At 47.1% G+C, this 17,716-nt stretch overlaps 1 protein-coding gene across 1 annotated transcript in view; it reads right to left on the reverse strand.

Annotated features, from left to right (window-relative positions):
- Positions 1 to 2,336: 2,336 nt before the first annotated feature.
- MSL3 (MSL complex subunit 3) overlaps positions 2,337 to 17,716 on the reverse strand; it is a 118,404-nt gene continuing 103,024 nt past the window's right edge. The window contains exons 11-13 of the mRNA XM_033947964.1: positions 15,440 to 15,539; positions 8,002 to 8,086; positions 2,337 to 3,351 (exon numbers count right to left, since the gene is read on the reverse strand). Of these exons, the coding sequence (XP_033803855.1) occupies positions 3,252 to 3,351; positions 8,002 to 8,086; positions 15,440 to 15,539 (285 nt within the window). The 3' untranslated portion in view covers positions 2,337 to 3,251. The remainder of the gene's footprint in view (positions 3,352 to 8,001; positions 8,087 to 15,439; positions 15,540 to 17,716) is intronic.

Genomic DNA, 17,716 nt, shown 5'->3' on the forward strand with positions numbered 1-17,716 from the left:
CAGGCCACGCCCCCAGGTGGGACCTAAGGCTCCAGGGCCTATTCTGATTGGCCCACGCGCCTTAGGCCCCACCAGTAGGCGGAGCTTTAGGATGGATGGGCCAATCCGGCCTCATTCCTTCGTTGGCTGCCTGCCGGACAGGTGGGTTTGGCTCCCGTCTGTCCGGCCAACTACCAAAGGTACGGGGAAGGGGGGTGGGGGGGTCGTGGGGGTCGACAGGGGGATCACGGGTCGGCTGGGGGGGCGGTCGGAGGTTCTTGGGGGGGGGCGGTCGTTGGGGGGGAGGGGGGTTTGCGTCGAGGGCAGGAGGGCCTGGGATCCCTCCTGCCCGTAATGTAGTGCGGGGTGGGGTTAGGGGGTCGCCGTGGCCAGGAGGATTTGGGCTCCCTCCTGGCCCGATATTGTCGGGGAGTCGGCGGTCCTTCGGGGTGGGGGTGCGAGTGGTCCTGCCGAGGGGGGAGAAGAATCGGACGTCGAGGGGGGGCATCAGGCTTTCAGGATGGGGACAGACCTTCAAGGGGGGACAGGACTTCAAGGGGGACAGGCAGACCTTCAAGGGGGACAGGCAGACCTTCAAGGGGGACAGGCAGACCTTCAAGGGGGGACAGGACTTCAAGGGGGGACAGGACTTCAAGGGGGACAGGCAGACCGAAGGGAGTGAAAAAGCTATAAAATAAACCCACTAGCGTGTCAATGTGTTGAGAGGAAGAGGTGGTCTGGAGAGGCGGGGCAGTGCACCGAAAGTCAGGGCTGGTGAACGGTGAGTCGGGGCAACCAGAGGAGAGTCGGGGAGGGCGAAAGGAGAGTCGGGGTGGCCAGAGGAGAGTCGGGCAGCATGCGCGGTATACCCATGAGCGCTGTATACAAAAGTTTCCGTACATACAAGTGTGGTTTCTGCGCGCTATACCCGTGTGCGCGTTTTACACGGGTGCGCGTTATATCCGCGAAAATACGGTACTTACCTAAATTATGGCACACCATTCCCCCATCCATTAGATCTCTAGACAGTCTTTGGAACTTCAGGAAAGCCATGAAAACCTTCCTCTTTACAAACCCAGCTCCTTAACGACCTGCATCCACATCCCTGACAGATGGATCACAGACACCACCAAATACACCAAACGGAATCTCACTAAAACTCACTTGACACCGCAAATATAACCATAATTAGTACCACATTCTCAAAAATCAAAGATGCACCCACCTGCTAAGAAAAGCTACTTTACCTCCATGTCCACTAAGTCTATATTCTATGTCTGTATGTTATGTCCACATTGTAAAAGCTAAAATCTAAGATCCTTTATCTATACTGTAAATTATGTAAACTCTGTATTTCTCACTAAAGTATGTCCTACCCATACTATGAATGTACTCTTGTAACCCGTTCTGGGCTCCTTTGGGAGGACGGGCTAAATAAATGACTAAATAAATAAATACATTTTTTAAAGGAATTTTTGTTTTTTAATTTAAAGACACAAAAAGCACAAAACTTCACTTATCTTGTACTTGAAGTTGCAGGGTATAATGCCAGAACTGCATGTACCGTGTAATCAAAACAGCTTAAAATCTTTACTGGTACTCATGCTGAGTGTCCGATAGGACCTGTTTCACCAAAATTCATTGGTTTCTTCACGTTTAAATTATACACTTCCTCCTCCCTATTCACGGTTTCGGCAATCGCGATTTCACATATTCGCAATTTTTGGGGAAGGGGGAAAAAAAGGAAAAGTCCCCACAGTTTAGCCTTGCCCCCCGGCGTCCCAGCCTTACCTGGTGGTCTAGCGGGCTTTCGGGGCAGGAGCGATCTTCCTACACTCCTGTCCCGTGTAGATCGCCAATAGGAAATGGTTGTGGGGAGTTCCTGTCGTAGTCTAAAGAGACTACGGGAACTCACGGCAGCTATTTCCTATTGGCGATCTGCACGGGGCAGGAGCGTAGGAAGATCGCTCCTGCCCCGAAAGCTCGCTAGACCACCAGGTAAGGCCGGGGGGAAGGCAGGAGGGAGGTGGGGGTGGGTCAGAGCCGGACCAGAAGATATTTGCGGTATTTCACCATTTGCGGTCCGGCTCTGCCCCTATCCCCCGTGAATCCGGAGGGAGAAGTGTACAGTCATTTGATTGTGAAGGTTTTTGATCTATGAAAGATAACCTCTACTACCGAACAACCAAAGAAGAATAATAATATGATCCTTGAGGTGAATGCAAAATGCCCATTTCAAACACCCCTCCCTTTGAGGTGGAGAGATGTTAAAAATGGTGATATTAAATGACAATTCTCCAGAAATCAAATTGGGGGTAACATGTAGATCTAATAAGAGCCACTGGCAACATTTAAAATCTATTTTCTTTAACTTTTATTTCTAATTTCAAAATGCATTAGGAATGACATTGCATTAAAAATACAAGCTGACATGAAAATAAGCAAGTGCAATTAAAAAGCAAAAAAACACCAACCTAAACAAAAATACCAGAATTACCAGCTACATCAAGATCTCGGAAATGATTGCATCTTTAAAACATTGCTGGCTAAGAAACCAGATTTTGTTGAAAATTCAAAAAAACAACACATTTTGAACCACCAAAATGATCATAAAAATTCCGTCACTCTTATATACAAAACATTAGGCTACAACAGCCTCCCAATAACCAAGACAAGACACCAATGTTTTCCAAAGTCCATTCTTTTTTTTTTCAAGTTGTAAAATTTTCTGCAGGAATAACCTAATCAGAGTAGCAAGAAAGAACCAGGTACTCCAACTGACATTCCTTATTACCTTGGGCAAGTCATTGGCTCAGGAGCAGAGACTATATATCTATTTGGGCAGGGAAATAACTTTTACACGATTGTAACTTACCTAGAACATGGGTTTGGAATAGGTAAATTAACTATGAATCAAAGCCACATGGAGTGGCTTTTTTATTATTAAATTTGTTGCTAAAGAATGTGGGCTTTTGTTCAGTTTTGTTTTGTTTTTAAATACAATTCTACGCAGTCCAATATGTTCAAAATTGCTGTAAAGCTTCTTCAAATACAAATAAAATACGACACCAGGAAGGAATAAGAATTTAATCTCTATACAACTCTTGACAAAAAATAAATAAATAAAGTGATCCGTTTCTATCACACTGAGGTTCCACACAAGGCATTCCATGAAGAAAAACACTTTTTTCTTTTCATCTTCCACTGTTGGTTTAAAGGGCAAAAGCAGCAGCAGAATTTGATCATGGAAAAAAAAAAAAAGTTTATAATCCTCAGTAAACCGCTCGAGGATTCTTGGTGCTATAGTAGGCTTCACATGCAGCTACATAAGCTGTTTCTGGGAAGAACTCATCATGGTATTCAGCAAGAAATCTGTAAGAAATTCAAATAGTTAAGGTTATTATACCAAAGTAAAGTATCTACAGTATCAGTATATTGGACCATATTACAAAATGTTAAGTATGTGCTAACGGGAGCTATTATGAACAGCCACAGTGTCCATAGCAATAATATGCACACACTTAATACACTAACATTTCTGCAGTATAAACTTCTGAAGTAGATGTAGTGTATGCCAGTCAGCTGAAAACTACAGGTTACAAGAACAAGGAGAAATTAGGTTCTTACCTGCTAATTTACTTTCTTTTAGCTTCTCCAGACCGGTAGAGGTTAATCTTTACGAGTGGGTATATATCCCAATCATGACCAGCAGGTGGAGACAAACAAAACTGAGGAATAGTACATAAGAGATACCTTCCCCTATTCCTATCTGTCGAATAGCCAAGTAGAACTAAAAACTGGAAACAGACTAAAAACTGGAAACAGAATAAACAATACTCTGAACAGGAGTAATAACTAACATATCCAAATGCTGTTGGAAAATGCAGAGGAGAGATACCAGAAAGAAAATGTCCCCACAGCTTGCCAGCTAAGCCAGCTGAGCCATAACCACTGTTCTTCAATTCTCCACAGCCCTAGAAAAATACTAGAACACGCAGCAAAAAAACAAAAACTGCCCGCGCAACAGCCACAAGAACATAACAATAGACAGGGTGGGGACCTCTACCGGTCTGGAGAAGCTAAAAGAAAGTAAACTAGCAGGTAAGAACCTAATTTCTCCTTCTTTAGCACTCTCCAGACCAGTAGAGGTTAATCTTTACAAGTGAGACGTAACAAAGCAGTCCCCATCACAGGTGGAATCCCCGAAGGGCCGATACCAGCACTCACTCACCGAATACCGCATCCTGACATGACTGAATGTCTACCCGGTAGTTTCTGACAAAGGAATGCAAGGAAGACCAAACCATCGCCTTACAAATGTCCACTGGAGGCACAAGCGAAGACTCAGCCCAAGAAGCTGCCTGACCCTGAGTGGAATGAGCCTTGAAAAATTCTGGAACAGGCTTCTTTTTCAGAAGATAAGCAGAAGAAATAGTCTCCTTGATCCATCGCGCAATAGTAGCTTTAGAAGCTCCATCCCCCTTAAGAGGACCCACTAGAAGGACAAAGAGATGATCTGATTTCTTGTTCTCCTTGGTCCTCTGCACATAAGAGCGAAGAACCCGACCGACATCTAACTTACGCAACTGCTTCTGCTCAGAAGACTCCTCTCGACTACCCAACACCGGGAGGACCACTGTCTGATTGACATGAGAAGAAGAAACTACCTTAGGCAGAAAGGAAGGAACAGGCCTCAAGACAACCCGCTCCCTAGAAAACTCTAAGAAGAGAGCCCTACAAGAGAAAGCCTGCAGCTCAGAAACACGTCGAGCAGAAGTAATGGCCACCAAGAAGACCGCTTTAAGAGTAAGGTCCTTCAAAGAGCAGGCGCCCAACGGTTCAAAGGGAGGGCACACTAGCACCGAAAGAACCAGATTCATATCCCAAGATGGCACAGAGGGTCACATGGGAGGCTTGAGCAATTTAGCCGCCTGCAAGAAGCGAATCACATCAGGAATGAGTCAAACACTGACCTTTCAACAACCCACGAAAGGCTGACAAGGCCGCAAGCTGAATCCAGAGAGAAGACCAAGCCAGTCCCCTATCCAGGCCATCCTGCAAGAACTCTAGGATGGTAGGCAAAGAAGCGCAAAAAGAAACCACTCCCCACGCATGGCACCACTCAAAGAGACGCCAAACCCTCACATAAGCCCGAGAGGTAGAAAGCCTCTGGGACCCCAAGAGAGTAGAGATCACCTTATCTGAATACCCCTTCTTACCTAGGCGGCCCCTTTCAAGAGTCTAGCCGTAAGACAGAAGGGAATCTGATCGAACATGGGAACGGGACCCTGCGTCAGAAGGTCATCCAAGAGAGGCAGAGGAAGATGATCAGTCACCAGATGTCTCACCAGATCCGCATACCACGGACACTGAGGCCAATCCGGAGCCACCAGAACCACCAGATTCGGATGGCGAACAATGCAGAGAAGAACTCTGCCCACGGAGGGAACACATACAAAGCCCCTCCGTTGGCCATGGTTGAACCAGAGCATCCAGACCCTCGGCCTGACCGTCCCTGTGACGACTGAAGAAGTGGGGCATTTTGGCGTTGCTACTCGTGGCCATCAGGTCCATCAGGAGCTGACCCCAAGCCTGCACTATCAACTGAAAGGCCATGGGGCTGAGACACCACTTTCTGGGATCTAAGGTTTGACAACTGAGGAAGTCCACTTGAACATTCTCCACCCCGGCTATGTGAGAGGCCGAGAGGTCCTGAAGATGTGACTCTGCCCAGAGCATGAGACGAGCCGCCTCCTGCGCCACCTGAGTGCTCTTGGTGCCTCCCTGACGATTGAAGTAAGCCACCACCGTGGCATTGTCCGACAGAACTCTGACCGACTTACCCATCAAAAGGGAGCGGAAGGCTAACAGTGCAACGCATTGATCAACCAGGATGCCTCCTCTGTAGACCAAGTGCCCTGAGCTGAGTGACCTAGACACTGAGCTCCCCAACTGAGGAGACTGGCATCCGTGAGAAGCACCGTCCATTGTGGTAGATCCACTCACCCCCCCCTGAACCAGATGAGAGGTCTGGAGCCACCAACGAAGACTGTAGCTTGCCAAGCCGCATAGAGGAACAGGGATATCCAAACTGTGCCTCTGGGGCGCCCACTTCCGGAGCAGAGCATACTGTTAAAAAGTCAGCTGAGAGGGAATCTTTTGTACCCTGACTGTCGGCGGTCAAGGGAATCCCTCCGTGGGCAGTGGAAGCGTGCTCCAAGCTGACTCGCGAGGCACTATCAGCGGGGAGCTCTGGGTGCCTGCAGCCGCTGCTGACGGACCTCCTCCACCACACCGGCCTGAACACTGCTTGCACAGGCCGGCTGCAAATGCCTCGCGTCTGGAGTACAATGAGCACTTTTTCCCCTGAGAAGTGCTCATTGCTCCATACGCGACCTAGCTAGATTTAAAGTGCCGGTTAGTGCAAACATATAGTAAAATACAGTAAATTTAAAGGGAAACAACCCTCCAGATCGGCACTACCTCAGGATTTTTTTTTTTAACAGAACAGACTCCACAGGCTCTCAAAGCAGTATGCCTTGCTTGAATTAGGGGGCAAGGCTTACTGCTGAGGCTCCTCTAAAAAAAAATGTGGGGAATATATTGAAAAATTCAATAAATATTAAATTCGAAAAAAAAAAAAAAAATGTGGGGAGGTGAAAGAAATGGGTGGAGGGACCCCGCTCGAGACCCACTGGGTTTGACACCCCCAAGGTCGGACGGACCCCCAAACAGGGCCCACCCAAGATCAATCCAGCCAAAAACAGGGACCTGAAACCCCTAAACAAATTCCAACAGCCCTACCAAGGAAGATGGGTACAGCTCACTCAACACCTGCTAGAGACTGAAAGAAGACTGATAGGAATAGGGGAAGGTATCTCTTATGTACTATTCCACAGTTTTGTTTCAGTCTCCACCTGCTGGTCATGATTGGGATATATACCCACTCGTAAAGATTAACCTCTACCGGTCTGGAGCGTGCTAAAGAATAAACAGAATCTCTGGTTTTGTCTTCTACAATATTCAATATTCTATTGCGAGATGTAATAAATTCTGACAAATCGTGTATCAACTTACGTATTAAAATCTCATAGAAGACAGTAGGTGATAGAGAATAAGAAAAGGGGATAATATGTAAAGCAGCAGGAACACAGGGTGGGGAGAATGTAAGGAAATTAGAGGAACAATGGAGTGGAAAAAAGGATAGGCCTGGATACGGAGGGTAAAAAATAATCATACCACCATACATTTAGGCCCTGATTCTGCAAAGTGCGTCCCGATTGTAGGCAGCTGTAGGTGTCTAATCAGCTGTCTAATCAGCCAATCAGGAGGCACGTTTTCCAAAATAATGCTCCCCAGGCAGGCCGCCTATATTGAAGGCACCTCCGGGAGCCTAGGGAGGCCCACAAGCCTGTCTAAGCTCACCTAAGGCTAGGCGGTAGCCTTAGGCAAACCTAGGCAGCCCTGCGCGTCTCCCTAGCAGAGCGGGAGATGCTTACCATGTAGGCTAGCAAAATGCTGACCTACATGGTAAGTAGACACGGCCGCTATACTTTATCGCGACAAGGGATCTCCTTGCCACGATTAGTATAGTGGCTGCAGCTACAGCCGCCAGTCTCCCCAACCCCCCGAAGTTCGCAACAGGAGGGTGTCCAACCCCTCCTGCTGAAAGAACCCGCCCCCCCAAAGATCGCTGGCAGGAGGGTACCCAACCCCTCCTGCCGGTCCCCTCCCAAACAAAATGCCCTAACCGCCCTCCCCGGCCCCCCCAACGGCCTCCCCGAAGATCGCCAGCAGGAGGGTGCCCAACCCCTCCTGCCGGACCCCCCATCCTGGAACTCCCCTCAAGCTTACCACCAAGTTGGCCGGATGGATCTTTGCACCGTCCGGCCAGCAGGCCTGCCTCTGTCCAAATGAGGCGGGCACACCCTTCTCCTGCCCAACCCACAGGATCTTAGGGCCTAATTGGCCCAAGTGCCTAAGGCCCCTCCCGCTAAAAGTTTTTATTATCATGTACATTACCTTAAAAAAAGCTCAAAATGCTTTAACAAAGCCTTCAGGTTTTTGTCAGAAAAATACATCTTCCCCATTATTTCTGGAAGCTTTACTGCAAATGGAGACAAAAGCACAAGATTTTAGGAATTAACTTAAATAAAAAATCTTTTCCAAAAACTAGTATAGAGTTCTAGTACCCACGCTGACCTGGGAGAAACCTTGGTTTAAGTGGATATGATATATTTAGAAACGACCAACAAAAATTGTACTACCTGTGTTCACAGGATCCCTTATACTGATGCACAGAAATCTTTTTTTTTTTTTTAAATATTCTTTATTCATTTTATATTTACATTAAGTTTACAGAAAATAATAACAGATTAACTTAATACATCACTTGAAATACCACACGTTTCCAAAATAAAATTTATCCCCTTGTCACCCACCATACTAATATCAGTTCATACATACAATATAATAAAATCATTTGTACTCTTCCTATCGAATATTAAAAAGTCAACCCCGACTCCCCACATATCAACCCAAAAACAAATTAAATTAAATTAAAAGTCAAAAAGCTTTAAAAGGGATAGCAAAATTCCACAAAAATAGAAAAGAAGTATACTTATAACCCACATTATCAAGTTTTAGCAGGGTACAGATAAAATACATAAATCATGCAAACAAAAAATCAAAAATGCAAATTGCATGTTCTCACTAGAGTGCTGGTATCACCCTATTCAGGAAAAGCTTGTTTAAATAAATACACTTTTAAACTTTTATGGAAGACTAAGGGCTCCTTTTATCAAGGTGCGCTAGAGGGGTTAGCGCATCGGACATTTCATCACGCGCTAACCCCCGCGGCCGGCTAAAAAACTAATGCCTGCTCAATGCAGGCATTAGTGGCTAGCGCAGGAGGCGGTATTACATGTGTTAAACCCCTACCGCAGCTTGATAAAAGGACCCCTAAGGTCTTCTTTTACTAAGGTGCGCTAACCAATTAGCATGCGCTAAACGCTAACACATGCATGTTAGTCAATGGACGCACCTTAGTAAAAGAGGGGGGTAAGTTGTGCTTTACCATATATGAACAGGGTTTTGGAAGAAATCTAATTGTTCTCTCTAAGGTTTTGGAGGGGTAATGTTGAAGCAAAGGCGGCCTTACAATCCGCCAGGTCCCGGGTTCAATACCTTCGTTGAAGATTCAGTATGAAGTAAAATTACTAACAAAGACAACTAAGAGTGATTGCATCCAAAAGTAGGTGGAAATGTCTGTGCCCCTTTTTAAATCCCCTCCCCTCGTCATACCTTTTTAATCTTCCTTAAATCCTGTTGGTCCAGCGGTGTATCAGCAAGAGTGAGCTTTCTATACTCCTGCCCCTCCCTCACTGGACGGTTGCCTCATTATCTCAGGGCCAGTGGCGCACAAGGCAGAAGCGAGCTTTTCACGCTCCAGCCTGGGCCTGCGCAGCTCCCTGAATGACTGCTGTCAGTTCTCAACCAGCCTGTGTACTCATTGTGATCAGACAGGATCAGTGCTAGAAGTGCTGGAAGCCTGCTTTCAGCTCTCTCACAGTAGCTGGATGAGAATATTCACTGCCACAATGCTGGGAATGCTACTATAAAGCTGATCTTCGGGCTGCCAGTCAGACTCCAATGTCTAACTACACCTCCACCCTTGCGGACCAGCAGATACACACTGGAATGGGCGGAGGCGCAACCTCCAAGTGCGAGACACCGCCAAGTTGCCTAACAGCCTGCACTCGACCCCTAATTAACAGAAGGTGAGACCACCTCAGGGATGGCCCTGAACTAAAGAGAAAACTATGCAGGCTGGCTAACAGGTACCCAGTGGGATCAGCCTGTCAGCTACAGAGCTAAGTCTGTGAATTCTCATACAAGCAGAGCTTTACAATCGCTCTAAGCACCAAATTACCCGATTTCCCTCCGACCCGATTCACTAATCTCTCCAACGATTAGTGCATGCAAATGAGGGGAATCGGCATACAAAGTAGGAAGGACACAGTTCACAAAACTTACCGACTGGTTGTCCAATCCAAAAACAAGCAACTGGTGAGGACCAGTCACTTGTGCAAAAAAAAAAAAAAACCTGCTCTCAGCCCCGATCTCCTGCTCTTTGCTCCATCTCCTGCTCTCAGCCCCGACTCTCCTGCCCTTCCCCATGGAGCAGGGTGCTCAATCATTCCTGCTCCAATGCTTCCCGACTCCCCACACACCAACCCAAAAATAAATTAAACCCACCCTACCAACAAGTGCTCAAACCCCCCAAAAAATGTGCCCCGCAGCCGCCGACCTTTAACATTATGGCAGGAGGGCTCCCACTCCCTCCTGCCATCGGTCCCACCCACCAACCCAAAAACAAATGGCAGGAGGGATGCCAACTCCCTCCTGACACCCGCCAGATGTCCCCTCCCCATACCTTTGACGGAGGAGGGGGTGCTCAATCCCTCCTTCTCCAATGCCTCCTGCGACAAGTCTGAGGCCTTAGGCCCCGCCCCAGTGCATCATGTGATGCGCGGGGCCTAAGGCCCTGATTGGCTCAGGCACCTCGGGCTCCTCCCTTGGGAGGGGGCCTGAGGTGCTTCAGCCAATCAGGGACTTCCTTAGTAAGTACTCACACTAAGGAAGTTCCTGATTGGCTGAGGCACCTTAGGCCCCGCCCCATGCATCGCATGATGCACTGGGGTGGGGTCTAATTCCTCAGACTCATCACGGGAAGCACTGGAGCAGGAGGGATTGAGCATCTCTCCTGCTCCATTAAAGGAACAGGGAGGGGGCGTCTGGGGGGGGGTGGCAGGAGGGAGTTCGCATCCCTCCTGCCATTAGTTTTTGGTTGGGTGGGTGGGACTGATGGCAGGAGGGAGTGGAAACCCTCCTGCCATAATTTTAAACGGTGGCAACGGCTGGGGGGCAAATTTTTTTGGGGGGGGGTTCGGGAATGGAAGGATGTTCAGGGAGGGGAGGTTAATTTTTTTTTTTTTTTAAATCGGGCAGATATTTTGCGTGTGTAGTATGGTCAGTTCAAACAGGCATTTGTTTTGAAGCCATAATTACCTCTATTGAAATATTATGAAGTTTCATCACCAAAAGATCCAATTCTTTAAACATTCCCCCCACTACACAAAGTGTAAGAACATCTTACTAAGCTATGATTTTATTAAGAATCCCTTTTTCTGAATATGGCAAAGTCCATCCCCCCCCAATCCAAGGCCAAGAGGATGTCCCCTTATTTTGCTTCTCACTTTCTCACTTTTAGGATAGCCAGCAAGAACCCCATAGGCTCTACTGATACATGCATTTTTATTAGATTCCTTTTCCAGAAATTATTTAAAAGGGGCCATCTACATGTAGATGCAAGCAGCTTAGGCATCAATAATAATAAAATGCTAGAGGCGCATGCGCTCTTGAAAATTCGTGAGCGCTGGCGCCCTGAGGTGTGCTTCTGTGGCAACATTCTAAACCTCAGGGCGCATGCGGGGGCTGGAGGCGCGCGACTGTGCTCTCTCTCTCTCCTAACCTCCCGGCTCCAGCGGCGTAGGCAGCACCAGTGGCAGCAACCGAGTGGTGGACAGCAGCCCCGCTCCGACCGTTGACCCTCCACAAACCTCCCGGCTCCAGTGGCGTAGGCACTATAAACACGCTGCTTTGCGCCCTTCTACTGCCGATTTCCTCTGCCGCGTCTCTGATGACATCATCGGAGACAGACGCGGCAGAGGAAATCGGCACTAGAAGGTTGCGAAGCAGCGTGTTTAAAGTGCTGCCTACGCGCTGGAACCCCGAGGTTTGTCGGCGGTGGGAGGGTCAGGAACAGGCCGGATGGAGCAGGACAACAGCAGTAAAAGAAGGGGGAGGGGGCCGAACGAAGCAGGGAAGAGAAGGTAAGAGAAGGGAAAGGGGGGTGGGGGAAAATGCTGCTACTGTTTCTGCACAGGAAAGGGGGGGAATAGGAGGGAAATGCTGTTCCTGCTGCATAGGGAAGTGGGGAAAAATGACAGACAGACAGCGTGAGGGAGGGAGACAGAAAGAAAGAAAGACACAGGGGCAGGGAAAGGGGGCCAGAGAAAGGGGGCCAGAGAGAGAGTCAGCGGGAGAGGGAAAGGGGGCTGCTTTAGGGGGAGGGGTGTGCTTGGGGCAAACAGCTTTGCTCTGGGGGGAAAGACAGAAGGGGCCATGGAAAGACGGGGAGAGAGAAAGGGGGCTGCTTTGGGGGGAGGGGTGTGCTGGGGGGAGACAGAAGGGGCCATGGAGAGATAGGGAAAGGGGGCTGCTTTGGGGGGAGGTGTGCTGGGGACCGACAGCTTTGCTCTGGGGTGGGAAGAAAGAAGAGGGCCATGGAGAGACATTTGGGGGGAGGTGGGTACTGGGGGCAGACAGCTTTGCTCGGGGGGCAGGGGGAGACAGAAGGATACAGACAGCGGCCAAGGAGAGAGAGATAAAGAAACACAGACAGACAGACATCTATTCTAGCACCCGTTAATGTAACGGGCTTAATGACTAGTAATGAATAAAAATGGAAGAAAAAGCTGTCGTGTGTCTATTGCAGAGCACTGGGAATTTTTCCATCAAGTCAAAGCTTGTCATGTGCAGTTCTGCATGTGCTGGGGCCCCTATTATCAGACTGAGCCACTTGAAGCAGATATACTATCTTACCTCCATGCTCTTACATCTAGTCCAGACATGGACAACTCCGGTCCTCGAGGGCCAGAATCCAATCGGGTTTTTAGGATTTCCCCAATGCAAATAGGGCAAGCAAATAGATCTCATGCATATTCATTGGAGAAATCCTGAAAACCCGATTGGATTCTGGCCCTCGAGAACCAGAGTCGTCCATGTCTGGACTAGTCTCATGTCAAAGCAATTCAGCAAGTGGCTTGCTTCAAGAATGCTCATGAGGAGGTATGGAACTTTTTTTTCTACAAGTACTTGGCTGAGGCATTATCCTGAAGCAGATACCAAGCCCAGATGTGTTCTCTTATGCCTGAGTTAACACAGATGATTCAAGAATCCAACCAGCCATTCTACTCTCTAAATCTGCAGGATAAATATTGGCATTTGTAGCATTTCAAAAGAATACAATTGATAGCTGTGTCAATACAGGAAATTTTACAAACCAATTATTCATTGCTAAAGCTTCTGCAATAGCACTGCATAATTGAACAGGCTCTGTAAATGCATCAGTTCCTTGTTTCTGTGCTAGAAAAGAGTCAAACAGTATACCAAAAGGATGCTCTAGACCAGGGGTTCTCAACCCGGTCCTTGGGACACACCCTGCCAGTCAGGTTTTCAGGATACCCTCAATGAATATGCATGATATATATTTGCATCCAACGAAAGTAATTCATGTAGATCTATCTATGCATATTCACTGTAGGTATCCTGAAAACCTGACTGGCTGGGTGTGTCCCGAGCTCTGAGAACCCCTGCTCTAGACAGAGAGCCTCTGAACAAGCTTCTTAAGAAAAGTAATTACAATTCATGTTGGGTGTAAAACAGACCATTCTCTCTAATTAAGTGGTGACAGTGAGTCATAAAATGGGGCAACAATGCAAACCTGAATGTATTTGTATAGGGAGCTTATATATAATCAGAGCCCTCACAGAGCAGACTCAAAGGCTAAACAATACAACTAGAAGCTGTGCAGTTTTGTACCTTTTATTGGGCAATTGAACAAAGCCGTAATATGTGAGCTTTGGAGGCCACTCGGGTCTAATTCTCTTATGAAATCTGTATCTGCTTGGTCAGTGGCATAGTGAGAGAGGTTGGCACCCAGGGCAGTGGTGCCCAGCATCGCAGTGCCATGCACCACCCCACTCTTCCACGTTGCTTGAGTGCCCCCCGCCTGCGTACCTCACACCGGCGCCAGCTGCTGCTCATGCTTGCCTTGGCACTCTACCACAGGGCTCCCCCCTGTCCCCCACCCTGTTTAACGTCTATCTCGCCTCCCTGGAAACCTCCTGCAAAGCCTCAAGCTCAAATTCTTCATCTACGCAGATGACATTACAATTGTCATCCCGCTAACCAGTTTCACACCGGAGCTGCTCAACTCCCTGTCAAGCTTGCTTAATCAGATAGAACTCTGGATGTTATCCTATAGATTAAAATTAAACCCTGACAAAACTAAATTCTTCCTAGCTACCCCCAACGACAAAATCAAAGATACCACAATACAAGTGAAGGGATCGGTTTTCCCCCTCGAACAAACCTTAAAAGTACTGGGAGTCACGCTAGACAAACACCTATCCCTCGAGAAACACACCGACCTAACAGTCAGAAAAAGCATCTCAGTGCTCTGGAAACTCCGCACCATAAAAAAATACTTTGATGACACCTCTTTCTGCCTGCTGGTACAATCCTCCATTCTCAGCATCCTGGACTACTGCAATATCATTTACCTGGGCTCCACGAAAAAAAACCACCAGGAGACTAAAACTGATTCAGAACACCACCGTCCGCCTTATATTTGGCCTGAACAAATGGGAACACATTACCCCCTTCTACCACAAACTACATTGGTTACTATTTGAATCCAGAGTCCTATTCAAATTTGCTTGCTTCTGCTACAAAACAGTTTTTGGTATATCTCCAAACTACCTCAACCCTCACTTCTATTTAAATTGCAACAATAAGAACTCCCGCAGAATTCATCTGTTCGCCTTCCCCCTCCCTAAAACTATGTTATCTCAAAAGGTTTTTCGACAAAACCTTCGTCTTCCAGGCAGCCAAACTGAACCCATGGCTAGCCCCAATTGCACTCGATGCCCCCACCTACCTCCACTTCAGAAAACAACTCAAAACCCACCTATTCCCCGAACAGAACCCTTAATACCCCTCTCCTCCTCCCTCACCCTATCCATCATTGAACTGAACTCCATCCTCTCCTTCTTATTGTACATTCCTAACCTGTTAACTTAAATGACCTGTACTTTCCTTTCCTTCAACGACTTCATTGTTTGTAACTTTGATTAATTGATGTGAACCGCCTAGAACTCCCTGGGTATGGCGGTATACAAAATAAAGTTATTATTATTATTATGATGTCACGTCCTGGTCCCGTACCCAGGAAGTGAAGTCAGAAGGGAGTCGAGGCCAGCATGAGCAGCAAGTGGAAGATACTGCTCACACTGGTGAACATTTCAAGAAGTACGTGTAGAGAGCACAGAGAGGAGGAAAGGTGCTGGTGCACCCCACAAAGATGGCACCTGGGGCGGTCCGCACCCCCCCCCCAAACCTTTTTACTACGCCACTGTATTCGGGCTTGAAAGCCCATACATGTCTTATTTGTTGGTCCAATAAAAAAATATCATAATCTATAAAAAGGCTGCACTTCTCTTCAGGGCCAATATAGCTATCACGCTTTTATTCTGCCAAGTAATCTTCTGGAAGACAATTTAAAATATATAAAGGCCAACAATACACTGAAAGAAAGGAAAAAAAAAGGTTTTACCAAACAGTCTAAGTAAATGCTGTGATCCGTAGATGTAAGAGGGAGGAGGGGTTTGATCACTTTGAGGATAGTTTTCTGGCATCAATTTCCATGACAGTACCTGGAAGCAATATTTCAGAAGTTACAAACACATACCATGTCAAGAGAGAAATTTGATTAAACTTCTGGTGGTATATCCCTCTCCATCCCACCCCACCCAGTCTAATACAGAGACAAAAATGTTGACTTTCAAAAGGGGAGAACACTAAAAGGTAATGAAGTTTACGTAAGGCACATTTAATATAGTTGAATCAAGTTATCAATCTTAGGTAAATAACCCGTGCCATTGAAAAAAAAAAAAAAAGGATTTCAAGTGTCAGATAGAAAAGAAAATGACATATACACAATTGAGTAGCTTAGCTTTAGAGGAAGTAGAGAATTTTTTTTTCTGTCTTTATGTTAAATAAGAAAACATTTGCCCAGCTCTTGAACAAGGTACAGTGGTACCTTGGTTTACGAGTGCACTGGTTTGCAAGTGTTTTGCAAGACGAGCAAAACATTTGCAAAATCAGCGCCTTGGAAACCGAGCGTGGCTCGATTTACGAGCGCCCCCCCCCCGTGATCCGGCACCCCCCCGCCGCGATCTGGCACTCCCCCACCACTTCTTACAGTCATCTGGGCACCGGCATATCCTGTGCTTGGTGCTGGTGCCCAAAGATCGTCCTCCTCCTCTGCTGGGCCTTGAGCATGATGTGGCGGATCACAGGGGGGGGCCTTCAGGGGGAGTAATGCCAGTTCTCGTGGGGAGGGGAACGTATCAAAGCGAGTTTTCATTATTTCCTATGGGGAAACTCGCTTTGATAAACGAGCATTTTGTATTACGAGCATGCTCCTGGAATGGATTATGCTCGTAATCCAAGGTACCACTTTATATGGAACAAAATATACCTTCACTGAGTATAGTACTTTTCTAGTAGCTAGTAATAAAACAAAACGAAGACAAAATACTAACACCTAACTATTAAATTAACAAATTTCAACCTACAGAAAACAAAATCTATATGAGCATCTAACTCAGGGGTAGGGAACTCCAGTCCACGAGAGCCATATTCCAGTCGGTTTTCAGGATTTCCCCAATGAATATGCATTGAAAACATAGAAACATAGAAGTAGACGGCAAATAAGGGCCACGGCCCATCAAGTCTGCCCACTCTAATGACCCTCCCTATCTATCTTTGCGGATAGATCCTACATGTCTATCCCATCTGGCCTTAAAATATGGCACGCTGCTGGCCTCAATAACCTGAAGTGGAAGACTATTCCAGCGATCAACCACCCTTTCAGTGAAGAAGAACTTCCTAGTGTCACCGTGCAGTTTCCCGCCCCTGATTTTCCACCGATGCCCCCTTGTTGCCGCGGGACCCTTGAAAAAGAAGATATCTTCCTCCACCTTGATGCGGCCTGTGAGATACTTGAATGTCTCGTTCATATCTCCCCTCTCTCTACGTTCCTCGAGTGAGTAGAGCTGCAACTTCCCTAACCGCTCCTCGTATGGGAGCTCCTTGAGTCCCGAGACCATCCTGGTGGCCATTCTCTGGACCGATTCCAGTCTCAGCACATCCTTGCGGTAATGCGGCCTCCAGAATTGCACACAGTACTCCAGGTGCGGTCGCATCTATACAGTGGCATAATGACTTCAGGTTTACGGCTGACGAAACTCCTGCATATGCAACCTATGATTTGCCTTGCTTTGGATGAAGCTTGCTCCACTTGGTTTGCAGACTTCATGTCTTCCCTAACATTCACCCCTAAGTCTCTTTCTGCTTCAGTTCTTGTCAGGATCTCGCCATTTAGGGTGTAAACCTTGCATGGATTTCGGTTTCCCAGGTGCATGACTTTGCATTTTTTGGCATTGAAACTGAGTTGCCAGGACCTAGACCAGCGCTCCAGTAGAAGTAGGTCATGCATCATATCGTCTACCATTGAATTTTTGTTTGTTGTGCTTTTGCTCACTACATTGCTTAGTTTGGCATCATCGGCGAATAATGTTATTCTACCTCGGAGCCCTTCTGTCAAGTCTCTTATATAGATGTTAAACAAGATCGGGCCCAGGATGGAGCCCTGTGGCACTCCACTTATCACCTCTGACATTTTGGAGGGGGTGCCATTCACCACTACCCTATGAAGCCTACCTCCAAGCCAGTTCCCAACCCATTTGGTCAATGTGTCGCCCAAGCCTAAAGAACTCATCCTGCTCAGCAACCTGCGGTGTGGTACGTTATCAAATGCTTTGCTGAA

Source organism: Geotrypetes seraphini, chromosome 6 (genome assembly GCF_902459505.1).
Source record: "Geotrypetes seraphini chromosome 6, aGeoSer1.1, whole genome shotgun sequence".
Taxonomy (NCBI): Eukaryota; Metazoa; Chordata; class Amphibia; order Gymnophiona; family Dermophiidae; genus Geotrypetes; species Geotrypetes seraphini.